This window comes from Macrobrachium rosenbergii, chromosome 42, assembly GCF_040412425.1.
Source record: "Macrobrachium rosenbergii isolate ZJJX-2024 chromosome 42, ASM4041242v1, whole genome shotgun sequence".
NCBI lineage: Eukaryota > Metazoa > Arthropoda > Malacostraca > Decapoda > Palaemonidae > Macrobrachium > Macrobrachium rosenbergii.
This window is the reverse complement of record NC_089782.1, coordinates 52,584,288-52,598,146: the sequence shown is the minus strand read 5'-3', so window position 1 is coordinate 52,598,146 and position 13,859 is coordinate 52,584,288. Positions and strand designations below refer to the sequence as shown.

General features: G+C 38.1%; 1 protein-coding gene across 7 annotated transcripts in view; it reads left to right on the top strand.

Moving 5' to 3' along the window:
- Nucleotides 1–13,859, top strand: part of LOC136828426 (zinc finger protein rotund-like) — a 505,572-nt gene that overhangs the window by 410,336 nt on the left and 81,377 nt on the right. For 5 of the 7 annotated variants that reach the window (XM_067086470.1, XM_067086471.1, XM_067086466.1 and 2 more), the window contains one exon: nucleotides 538–592. In XM_067086470.1, coding sequence (XP_066942571.1) covers nucleotides 538–592 — 55 coding nt within the window. Of the gene's footprint in view, nucleotides 1–537; nucleotides 593–6,815; nucleotides 7,575–13,859 lie in introns of those variants that run through there. The other 2 variants (XM_067086472.1, XM_067086473.1) reach the window with 2 other exon arrangements.

Here is a 13,859-nt window from a genome sequence, read left to right as displayed (position 1 = left end):
AAAAGGTTTCAGACTGTTTGATTCCCCATCGTGAAATGCATTTAACTTTGAAAATCCTTCAGCTAGATGATGAGTATTACATTTAATATTTGTATTTTCTCTGTTTCCTCTCTATGTTTAATTTCAAATATAAATATTAAGAGACAGCATGAACAGGGAATTATCAATGTTAAATTATTGTAAAACGAGTTTTAGAAAAAATAAATAACATACCAGCAATGAATCATAACTAATCGAGTACAAGACTGCTTTACAAAGTATGAATGTATTACTGAAGTGAGGCTTTTAATCCTGTAAAAATATGGATACAGAATTATATTTGGAAAGAAAAATTCTTTTAACAATTAAATATTCATTTTTCCTGTTATTGTTTAAAATGTACAATGGGTCTCTCTCTCTCTCTCTCTCTCTCTCTCTCTCTCTCTCTCTCTCTCTCTCTCTCTCTCTCTCTCTCTCTCTCTCTCTGTAAAAGTAAGATTCAAGCATATTACTTAAATTGCCACGTACTAATTGAGTTTTTTCCATCTCGGATTTCAGAGTAAAATGAACGCAGCTCCTGATCAGCACAACTCTTCATCACCCATGCATAAAGGTAAGCGATAATTACAAAGTACTTCCAGTGCAACTGAATATATCAAGGGCGAGGGGTTAATAGGAGTATCCGGGTAGATGAGGTGGGAATCTTTTTTTTTTTTTTTTTGTGAGGGAAGGAGGAAAACAAAAGTAAGGAAGAGAAATTGTCAGAATAATCTAGAAAGAAGAGGGAATGGGAAAATTTATTTAAGGATGGATGTGGGAAGAATTATAGGAAGTAAGCGAATTGAAGTTTTGAGTTCGCTCTTGAAATGAAAAGGAAGCCCAAAAACAAGAGGAATGTGTCTTTGATGTTGGGAAGAAACATGGAAGCTCAAATTAAATATTATATAATTAAACGGACTTGGTATAACCTGTAAAAGTTCAGTTTTTTATTCGGCAGTTACAAGAAAAAGCGTTTCACATTTCTTCCCAACGAGTCCCCCTCCTCTCTCTCTCTCTCTCTCTCTCTCTCTCTCTCTCTCTCTCTCTCTCTCTCTCTCTCTCTCTCTCTCTCTACGTAAGGGGGATTGGGTTGTGGCCTTGTCATACTTTGAATCCCATGTTCCTCGGTTATTTTAAGAGGCAACATTCCTCTAATTTGGACTTGGACTGTTCAAGAGATCTGCAGTAGCAGTAATGAGCAACGATAATAGTAACAGAATTGACCTTATATCAAGGTTACACATAAATGCAGATACAATTGAACCAAAGGTTTACTAATAAGATAATGTTATAAAAAAAATGCTTTCACAAAAGAAGGAAGAACAAAAGACTGATATCGTTCCAGTGTAAAGCCACTATCATGTGAATTGAACAAATACCCAGTTTTCTTCATGACAAGAATTTTCTGGATAAAGAATGGAAACAAAAATAGGAAGTAAGAAACGTCAATATAAACGGCAGTTGTCTGCCATAATGTTAAATACGACGAAAGCAAAATATGCAATTGTTCCCTGAAGGCATCAGGTGGAGAATTTGTTTTTAAGTTAGAAATATTTTACGATAAGGTCACTTGATAATAACGTTCTTCCACATGCAAGGCATCAGAGAATACACATAGACATCATCCTCCAAGGCATCGTATATATATATATATATATATATATATATATATATATATATATATATATATATATATATATATATAGAGAGAGAGAGAGAGAGAGAGAGAGAGAGAGAGAGAGAGAGAGAGAGAGAGAGAGAGAGAGAGAGAGAGAGACAGACAGACAGACAGAGAGAGAGAGAGAGAGAGAGAGAGAGAGAGAGAGAGAGAGAGAGGATCACTTTTAGCATATATATATGAATTTGTAATAGCCATAATGACCTCTAAACTTACTGATATCCGATGAAACTGAGGCAGTAAGAGGTAGTTATTACAGTATATATATGTATGTATATGTAACGAGGACAGAATTAACACCTTTTTGAAGGTGTACGTAACGTGCTCCAACGATCTTTATTCATGAAACGGAGGCGTATGAACGTTCGCTCACGGCAACACTTACATCTATTTTCTCTCTCTCTCTCTCTCTCTCTCTCTCTCTCTCTCTCTCTCTCTCTCTCTCTCTCTCACCTGTATCACCTCTCTCTCTCTCTCTCTCTGTATCGCCTCTCTCTTTTCTCTCATCGTTTCCGAAGTTCACCCACCCGAATCGCACTCATTCTCACCAAATCAATTAAATGGACCATTTAAAGAAACAATAGTTTCTACAAAAATAGGTTTATTATTCAAATAACCAACAAAAATGAACAAAACAAAGCAAAGATTAAAATGCATAATAAATGAAATATCGAGTTAGATAACTAAACTCTGAACTGTAAAACACTTCTGATTAACGAAGTCTCACTATGGCTAATAGCCTGAAAATATCCAAACTCACGCATACTCCCCAAATCAATAATTAGTCATGTCAAAACCAGTCTACCACATGTTATTCGAACCAGTCCACACTGTCCACCGACATCTGTCCACAGACATCTGTCGGAAGAATTAAACATGATAGAAAACTCCCAAAAATACATGAAATGCAAAACACAATAATGGAAAGTGTAAAATGCATAGCCAAGATATGGCAAACGTAACATGACAAAACAATAATATAAAAGAGGTATGAATATTCATATTAAATCTCCCACACCAGTTCAAAAGTTCATAATGATTAGAAAATCATAGTAAAAATCACAAGTTCAATTTTCTCCCATAAAACAGAGATTTCAAACTCTACCTTATCTGCCGATTTAAAGCCTGGATCCTCTCCAAAGCTACGTCTAGACAACTGCAGTTCTATCACGTTAATGAACGATCAAACTCACTTTTAGGGCAGATTTTGGCGTAATAATAATCAAATTAACGCATAATCATACATAATAATAAGATCACCTGACCGCAATATTGCTGAGGAATCAAACTATTTGCTGAACACAAAGATTTTACCTCGAGTCTCTCGACCTACTTCCATCTGACTCCATAAATTCTTTCATCACATCTTAAAGCATTGAAGCTAAAATGCATATATGTGTCCTTTAAAATTGTAGCGGCCATCTTTTCTGAAATATATATATATATGAAATGTAACCAAACTAAGTTTGGAATTGATTTTCCATTAGCCGTTCTTGAGAACATTTTAGTTCCCAGCAAAATCATATGTAGCCTCCATGTCACGTGATCTACATCAGAAACATTTTCGAAGTAATATTTTCAGATATACAGGTATTACAGTGTGGAATTTCGTCAAATTACATTCTTTAATGTCTCCTCTAGCTCTGGTACAAATCAGGTCTGTAGAATAATAATAATAATAATAATAATAATAATAATAATAATAATAATAATAATAATAATATCATTTACAGTATTACAAAAAAGAAAAAAAATTGGCTAAAACGTTTGGAATTGGATACACTCATATCTTTCTAAAAACGGGGCAGATGACCACAGATCTCCCTAATCTATCCACCCTTTCGAAAGGATAACCCCTAGGTGCTCCGGTATTATCATTCTCAGGCGTAAAATGACGCCTGTGTATCGTATAACAACGGTCAATAACATCCAACTTTTTTCTTTTTCTTTCTGTTTGCGTTCTTGTTTTGAAGTACATCATATATTACCTTGTGAGAGGTGTTTTACTCAGAAATTTGTTGTAGAAAATGGCCACTTTTATCTCTCTCTCTCTCTCTCTCTCTCTCTCTCTCTCTCTCTCTCTCTTAATGAATCCTTGTGAGGGAACGCAGAGAATTCGACTGATATTTAGTTTTTCTCAAAAAGACATTGTTTATATTTAAAACAAACCAATAAGGCCGTAATAATGATTTCGAGAGTTATGAAAGGACAGAAAAAATTAGCAGGGATTTTTTATTCCTTCGCAATAAGGGCCGCGGGCTAGGAAGTAAATAGCAACTAGTTAGTATTCGGCAAAATATTTAGGCGAAAAGAAAGGCGTTAATGTTTATTAACAGAATGGTCTAATATTGACATGATAAGTTTTGAGTTTATAAAAACTTGTGATACCCCGATGGTTGGTTTTGTCATTTTTTTGGGGGGAGGATATCTGGATTTTTTTTTACAAGAATTGTGTGTAGAGATCTGTTTGTTTAATAATTGAATTATGTGTGGAGGGCGGTGGTAGTGATTGCATTGCGTAATATTTTCATGGTCAGTAGCTTGTGTATAAAAAAACTGTTATCATCTAATCCTTCTCCAGTACATTTATCCAAGCATTAACGCTCCGACGATTATCATCCAGCTTTCTTTGTCGCACTTAGATTTTCTTTTCTTTTTTAATTTCTTACTGTAGGTCTCGTGCTTCAGGAGACCCATCAATGACAAAAAAAATCATAACAAATAAATAACAGCAGATGCGAGCGTGTTATTATTACCCGTATAGGGAGAGGTGGCGGAAGTGTCGGGGAGAACAAATAACACTTATATATAGGTGTGGGTAAACGGACTTTACTTAGCGTGATGACGGTTGTTTTCAGGTAATAACCGAGGTGATTTAGAGGTCTGGGTAATTGGCGGTGATTTACTGGTCTGTCGTCCGTGGAGGCTTTTCTACGGTCTCCTCAGGAAGGTTTCCACGGTCTCTCTCCCCATAGGCGATGGAGGAGCGAATGTCTGCTAAATACGAGCCGGGCCTCCCGCCTTCCTCGTTACGTAGGGGAAGGCGCTGCCGAACCTGCGAAATGGTTAGGCTTTGCAGCTCAAATTGGGAGCTTCTGCGCAATTATTGGGTAGTTATGGAGCCTAATATCATCACTTCCTTCGTTTTCATGCCTTTTTTTTTTTTTTTGCTCATTCACGAGTGTGAACTTTCAGAAAAGTAGACAGGGGGCGTAGATAAGGTTGAAACTCATCGTACTTCAGCTGACCCACGCAGTATATTCTGTACTTGGTTGTCAAGCAACTGTACTGTAGGTAGCTGCAGGAGGTGGGTGGTTTAACGCCTTTTAAAGAGAACTTACAAGGAAAGGTTCGTAAGTTTATACGAATATATATATATATATATATATATATATATATATATATATATATATATATATATATATATATATATATGTTTGTATGTACGTATGTGTAGGATTGTAATAATTTATCTTGCTATAGTTTTTGGAAGACGAGAGAGAGAGAGAGAGAGAGAGAGAGAGAGACCAACACGTGGGTAAGCATGAACCAGTAGTAACAGTTGTGGACCTTTGTGCCCTCCCATCACCCACCCTCCCCCAAATCCCCTACCCCTCCCCATCATCATCTCTCCCCATACGTTCCCTTTGTCGGGATGTTTCCGTCCGTCGTGTCAGGAACTTGAAATTTTTGGATGTGTGATCTTTTCTGTCGTTCCTTATTCCCTGATTTTAAGGATTTCGTTATAAGGAACGCTGTGGAACGGTCATCTACTTAACAGTACGAATAAGAAAAGGGAAAAATTAGAAGATTGGAGATTGTTTCCCTTTTGATAGATGAAAGGGGCCGTGAATAGGTTGGCAAATGGTGCTCTGGGTCCAGTTAAACCCCCTTCGTGTCCTGAAGTCCTCAGTGTTGGCTGACGTACGATTACTTCTCTCCACACCTTTTTTCTTCCTTCGGAACAAGAGTATGTTTATGTAACATTTTTTTTTCTCTCTCTCTCTCTTAAGGTCGCTCAAGGCAGCAAGATTATCTTATAATTACGCTTTCTTTATTCATAGCCCTTTAGTGTCAATGAATCTGATCTGGTTAATTGAAAAAGAGACAAGGTGATTTACTTCAACCGTACACCTATAGGTGTATCTGAGTCTTTAGAAAAACGATATCTCGTAAATTCGCATGTGTTGTAGGGGTATAATTATATTTTACAATCTATTTGATGTATAATATCATCTAGAAGTGTTCTCTTATAAATTATGTTTTAGACATGAACGTTCATAATTTGCAGTGTCGTTTTCTTTGTTATACCTTGCCGGTGTGTTTTCGCCATCCAAGAGACCTCTTTTTTTTTATCTTTTTTTTCTTATCTTTGACGTTTGCGAATTTGTCACTTGATCTGCATCCGGAAGAACGCTTTCTTAAGGTTGATGCTGCATTTACTGCCAAAGTGAAGTTATCTGGCCGTGGGTTGCTTCTCGCAATAAATGTCATTGTTGGCCCACGATGAAACCGCAGAGATTATCATTTTGAAGTATTCCACGAATCTTGCTGAGTATCGCCCTTCGCTTTTGATGGTGGAGATTGTTTTTGTGAAACATGAGCATCTTGTTGCAAAAGTATTTTGCTCACTCTAGGTAGTTTTTGCTACTTTCAAAAAAGAGTGTCTCTCTCTCTCTCTCTCTCTCTCTCTCTCTCTCTCTCTCTCTCTCTCTCTCTCTCTCTCTCTCTCTCTTCATCAACCGTGTGGTGACTTCAATGCCAAAGTTGTAAATACCGCTCTTATAAAAAGGAGAAAAGTAAATGTTAGTCAATGGTGACACCTTTCTTTAGTATAGCAGAAAGTATGTTCATTCATTACCTTTTTCTTTTCCTGTTGTTACACTGGTTTTTGTTCTTTAATGTGTTTTCGAGGTTTGTTTTTGTTCTTTACATTTTTTAGAATTACGGTTTTAAAAGCGTGCAGCCGAAGTTTTTGTAAGATGTGACAATAAAACGTTGCTAGGAAGCATCTTAAGGTTTGCGAGTGTATCCTACCTCGTCATACATGACCAACAAAGCAACTCGTGCGAATATCAGCTAAGCATTTCTTACGGTAAGCAGTATTCCATTTTCCCTCGCTGTTCACTCCTGATACCCGGGGCTCCTGTCAGAATCTGAGCGAAGCGTTATATATGGTCCGCGTATGTGTATCATCAGCGCTTCGGGTGTGGGAGCCTTGCCGGGTCGAGCCAACTTGGGGCGGGTCCGACAGAATAAGGGAGGAGGGGCGTGGTGGGATCCCTGGGTGGTGGTAGAAGGGCTCTCCACCGGGCGCTCACACATACACACACTCACTACCTGACAACAGGTCGAAGAGTGTGCACGCTACTTTTTGCTGTGCGTTCTCTGTCACTCCCGTATCTCGCGCCCAAGTGCCCCTCTTGCCCCGTCCACTCCACTACTACTTCCTACTACTACCACCACTACTGCTCCTCCTCCACAAGTGCCTCGTCTCAAACTCCTGCGTCATTACTCCTCATGCCTGACGAGTGCTTGGCGCAAGGAATCCTTCCCCCCTTGTGTTATCCGAAGGAAGAACAAACGGAAAAAGAGGGGACTCAGCTCCTCACTGCAAATTGTCCTTTTTTTGTATGTTACACTGAAGAGGAATCCTTTTCCTCCTGATGTGCGGGTGCTGGCAAGGTCCTTAAACCGAACAAACATCGTCGTTTATTGCCAAGTGCTCCAAAGAAGTGTTTGGTGACTTGAGTGACAATGGTGACCTCTTGTGAACTAGACCTCCAGCCGCAGCAGCAGCGGCACCATCATGACTACACAGCCGCCACAGAAGCGGCCGCCAAAGAACACGCAGTTTTGGGAATGATTTTACCCGAATGTAAGTGTCTTCTGCGCCTTCAGTAGTTGGTTGTCCTCGTAAGGGTGTGGGAGGGAAACTTAGATCCTAGAGTGCATGTATGTTGCGGTAGAACTAATCTGGATTAACTTTTTTTGAGCTTAGTTTTTTTTCTTTTGGCCCTGTTAGAACAGTTTCGCAGTACCCTACGTAAACGCAAATTAATTTTTAATTCCATTTTTTGTGTTTATTCGTAAACTTTATAGTTCCCTTAAACGTAATGTGGCATGATCTAATTTTACAATTTGGCTAGAAAAGGTAGCATTCGCCATTTAAACATCACTGTCAAGATTTTGGTTCTGAGTCTTCGAGATGCCTCGCTTATAGGTAGGCTGCAACAGACCCAAAGTTTGAATGTGACTCCCTAAAGTTAATACCTCCAATATAACTTCCGCGGTTAAATGCTTGTAATGACCATATTTCTTTACCAAGAAACAAACAGAAATCACTCTAGAAAAATAACGAGGCGAAAAAGGAGTCTCGGTGACTTCAATGCTTCTCAAATAGTGATCTTATTTGAGTTGTGGTTCGTAGACGCAATGGTGGGATGTTTAGGGGAGAAATTAACGAGATTACGAATGGCGCAGTTAGGAAGCTGTGGTCCAGTTCACCTTTTTATAATCAAAATTGGTGATCTTGAATCACAGTTGATAAACTTTAGACGAATAGATTTTTTTGTTGTTGTTGTATGTTTGTTTGTTTGGGGTGGGGTGATACATGAAGTGAGTTATTCGTTCTATTTTCTTTTTTTTTAATATGCTAGATCTTATTTGTTACTCAGTTTTAATATTGCCTTTAAAATTTGCACATGTTGTAAGTAGCCCAGATTAAGAAATACGCGTAAAAGCGTGTGGGTAGTTATACAAATTATTTTGCTCATGGCATCCTGGTGACAGAAATATGGGTATGACACATGTACTGTAAAATAAGGTGTTTTGAAACCTTAGCCCTTATATTTTCCAGCTCATCGAGAATATAATTATCGTACGTTATTTACTGTGTAGCCTACCCCAAAAGTGAAGTATTGGTGGCAATTCGTGAAGTGCGTTTAACTTTCTTACATTAACTCAGCGGACAAAAATGTATCTTCACAAATATGCAGTAACTTGGGGATACAGTGTCAGGTCATTTTCATTATCGTTGTGTGTGTGTGTGTGTGTGTGTGTGTGTGTGTGTGTGTGTGTGTGTGTGTGTGTAAATAGGTTTCAACGATGCACCATTAACTTTACTTTTTATGATATTATTACACGTTTTATAGTAAAATGTTTCAATGTTTTGTGTATATATCGGTTTTCTTGTTGATTGCCTTTGGTTTTATATTAAATTAACAGGACCATTCTCAGCATAGGGCTGATTACATTTGACTGGTAAAAATTTATATATATCTTTGCAGCTCCAGAAGCAGTAAGTCAGTCATGGTATGTTTTAGCTGAGGAGGGAATGTATTTATGTTAAAGTAATTTGTCGAGAATTTGCGTTGTACTAATTACGATGTATTTTTAGAAGTCCGGGTAAAAAAAAAAAAAACTAAGTCAGAAATTATAGAAGTCCGGGTAAAAAAAAAACTAAGTCAGAAATGACAGAAACTTGGCAGCAGCTGCCGGTGAGCATTAAAATTCAGGCAACACTTATTCAGTAACTGTAGCAAGGAAGTAAGGACATTTTTGTGTGTTAATCAGGCCATTTGCTAAGCTACTAGTAAGCTCTTATTAAAATTGAGACAGTTTATAAACACTAATCAAGCAGGGCTCGAACCACAATTATACCAGCATAAACTACACAAAGCAGAATTGGCGAGGTTAGGCGTGTACCAGAAGACCTGGTAGCTCGTAGGACCAAATTCATGCAAGTCTTATATGAGATTCTGCCAGCTCGTATGCTATGGTTCATAGATCGTACATTAAAATTCCAGCAGCCCTTAAGAAAAAGGCTGACCAATTCGTATCTGAAATTCAGATACCTCATATAGTGAAGGTTGACTCATTTGGTAAATTTGGATCATATGGCAAGAGGCCACGCAGCTCGTATACGAGAAATTATATAGCTCATAACACAAAAGCCTTATAGCTCGTATTTCATATTAAGATGGTTTTGACCCCATAGTTCGCACGGTATGGGTCATGTAAGCAGAGTCTTAGTCATACATCTTATATATCAGGTTTTATAGTTCGTAAGTTAATTCTAGGCTACTTGTATGTTAAAATCAGGCAACTTGTATGACAAAATCAAGCATCGTATTAAAAAAATTGTCAAAAAGAGGGAGAGCGCCCAAGAAAATAGATGGTCTGGCGATAGGAGTTTGTAGCATAGCCAAAGCCATTAAAAGAAGGTAATTGCTACCTCTTAAGCTCATATATCCGAGGCCATTATGTGTTTACTGACATTTTAATGCTATATCCAAGATGCATTCGTAGTTTATGCCTTCTTTGGCTGGAATCTCTCTCTCTCTCTCTCTCTCTCTCTCTCTCTCTCTCTCTCTCTCTCTCTCTCTCTCTCTCTCTCTCTGCTAAGTGAATACTTATGTGCGTATACTTATGTGCTTATCTGATATGTTTACTGGAGAGCGCAAGAGGAAAGGGTTAAATTAAAAAAATATTTTTTATTATGAAAATTAACAAAGCATTTTAGCTAAATTTTTGTCTTCCATAAATGAAAGGAAAACAGATAAGAATCTCAGTTCAGTTTCATACATTTGCTGCAATATACCCGTGGGCCGTATGGTACGAAGTCGAGACATGAAAAAGGCTAGAGAGAGAGAGAGAGAGAGAGAGAGAGAGAGAGAAAAGAGAGAGAGAGAGAGTGAAAAAAAACGAAAAGCGTATGTGTGAGATAGACTGTACCAAAATGGGCCCAGGCAATGTGATCAGCTCCTGAGTCCACAACCCTTGTAAACAAGGCCGACCTTGATTCTCCCCCCCCCCACCCCACCTTCTGTTTCTAATGGCATCCGGAGAGAGGACTGAAAAAGGTGTTCGGGCTTGAACACCCATTATCAAACCCCTTGTCCTTTCTCATTATCCGAGATTTATCAGAGTTTATTCACTTGAAGGATACTTCAAGGACTTTTGGTATTTAAATTATCTCTGCTTTATGATATTTCATTTTAATGTTCTTATGAAACTGGGTGACTGATGGCGTTGAATGAATGTTTTTCTGGGTACTGTAATAGATATCTCGTTGCACATTTATAAACTGACCTGATTTCATGACTCGTCATCTTCGATGTGAATGAAAGTATTTCCTTTAGGTACATAATAATGATAATTCTGTGGATTATTGCGGTTTGTTATTGCTTTTTTATGGTTAAAAATATTTACCTTGAAATGAATGGTGAATGAATATATTATATAATCATTCAGTGTAAATTCATAGAATTCTTCAAATCGTTTTGAGGTTTGCAGTCCTTCGAAAAGAACACTTCCCAAATGAAGCAAATTATTTTGTGTAATTTTTTGTAATTTGTATTATTACTGGCTATTACATTATATATTGTATTATTCTCAAACTGGAATTCAAGACATGTTTGCATTGTGATTGAAACACAAGGAACAATCCTCAAGCACATATTTACGAGATGCAATCAAGCACTTACATAGCCATTCGTCCTCAGAGAAATGTTGCACTGCTTAGTAATTCATGTACCCACACACGCATTATATATATATATATATATATATATATATATATATATATATATATATATATATATATATATATATATATATATATATATATATATATATATATACATACACACACACATATATATATATATATATATATATATATATATATATATATATATATATATATATATATATATATATATATATATACACAGTTATCTGGGTACAGAGCATGACCTTGCCTCAGATCCGTTGCCAAGTACGAAGCAATTAAATTAGCACTGTATATAATTAATTGTGATCTTGCGGCTACAGTCGTGTCTTGGGTTTTGTCGCTAGTACATGATTGTATTTTTTTTTTTTTGTCTCTTTAAACTCATACGCGCATGGAACGAGAGGACCACACTCGCGCATAATTCCTAAAGAATTCACTGCAAAAGATACGTAAGACTGAGCGGGTTGCTCCGATTTTCGATACTTTTTAAGGGCGAGAGAGATTGGTACCCACCGATTCCACAGAACAGAGTTGCATCACCTTCGATCGAAGGTTTTCAGTTCGAAACCCGCCTTTATCAGTCAAATCACCCGTTAACAGGGTGGGAGGAAGAGAAAGTATTATAAGAGGTTAAATGAATCTATAAGCAAAGCACCATGCTGCGGAAAAGACCGATTACAAACTGCCATATTTGGTTAGTGAGGATTGTAGTCAGTCGAGCGGTGAAGTTAATGGTATTGCCCCACCTTTGCTGCAACGGGCAGCCAACGCTTGCTGCATAGGGCCTGGTAATTCTTGTGTCTTTGCAGCCTATGGTTAACACCCCCCCCACCCTCTCTCTCTCTCTCTCTCTCTCTCTCTCTCTCTCTCTCTCTCTCTCTCTCTCAAGGCAATATGATGTTAATCAGCTTTCCAGTTTCTACAGTCCCTTAACGTCACTTTATTGTTTGGAAGATCAAATTTCTTTCGATTAGAACCTCATTCTCGCCCTTTTCTCTGTATTGAAATGATCATATGCCTTCGATAGGACCAAAACTGGAAGTTCAAACCACTAATAAATGGGCGAGGTCGTAGGCACCAACTTGGCTAGGTCACCCACTGTAATTAAGGCCTCTCGTATCGAAGGGCCCCAGCAGCAGCTGCTGCGGCTGCTGGGTTGTAGAAACAAGAATCGAGCCTCTCTCTCTCTCTCTCTCTCTCTCTCTCTCTCTCTCTCTCTCTCTACTTTAGGCGCTAGCTCCTGATGCAATTTGACCTCATGACCCTGACCTAGTATCAGGGTCGCTCGTGAAATGGGCCACATTTACTCGCTGTGGGTCAAACTCTTTGCCCAGTTCTCGCCCATTTCTTCTCCTGAGAGAGAGAGAGAGAGAGAGAGAGAGAGAGAGAGAGAGAGAGAGAGAGAGCTCACACCTGAAAGACTACCCTAAAGAATGTAGATTCATTGCTTTTATTTTTATTTCATTGTTTCAATAAAAATTTCCTCTCTCTCTCTCTCTCTCTCTCTCTCTCTCTCTCTCTCTCTCTCTCTCTCTCTCTCTCTCTCTCATAGAGAAGACCTATCGAAGTAAACCAGAGAAGACAGGGGCTTGGTATTATGGCATTAGCTTTGCCGCTGCGCTGTCATCGACAAATGGTTAGTGTTCCATCTACGACAAATCCCGACAAGGTTGCTGACTTCATACGCGGAAGTCAATGCACCTGGATTTCTTCCTTGCCTTCGGAGACTTTTGGCATTTACCTCTCAGAGCAGATGGTGGCACTTAACACGTAGACGCAAAAAATATATATATATATATATATTGAGAGAAATAATAGATGTTATCTCTCGAATGGAATCATTCATTTTGCAATACCATTTAGCTCATAATCACGTCCATTTATAGCAGTTTGTTCTTTTCTATTTTTATGGTTAATGGCTTTTTTTTTTACGGTGTGCTGTATTTCCTCAAATTTTATGTTTTTCATTTAGAAATCGGTATAATAATGATCCTCCCTTATTCAGTGAAATTCGGCATGTAAATTTTTAGAGTGACATTTCTCTATGTTTACTTAATTGATGTAACTAAGATATAATGCTGGATCTTCATTGTACTGATAAATCACATTCCAGAGTACTATTATTTTCAGAATATTATTCAGTAAACAGGAACAACTTGAATCTTGGAAGGGATTAATTTATTTTGAAATTAACAAAAGGAACGGAGAGAGAGAGAGAGAGAGAGAGAGAGAGAGAGAGAGAGAGAGAGAGAGAGAGAGAGAGAGAGAGAGAGAGAGCAAGTCTATATGGATCGTAAAGTCTTAATCTCTGTATTGCCAGTAGGCTAAAGTCTTAACATCTTACTGGCTTTGGGTCGCAAAACTTGGTTCTTTGCTATTTCTTCGTTTAGGCGAGAGTATCCGGTAATGTATTATGGTGACGGTCATTTGCATAAGGCGTTTTTATGCTTTAATACTTTCCTCTACATATTTGTGTTCATGGGTGAACATACTGTAGAGCTGTGCTCGCAAGTGTAAGGTCCGTCGTTTGCCCAGCTCACCTCTTGCCAGTCAACTCAGTATTTCTCTCAGCTCAGGGATGTACGCAGAATGAAATACCTTGGTCCAAACCGTGGGACGGTACGTAGCGTCCCTAGGGTCGGGAAT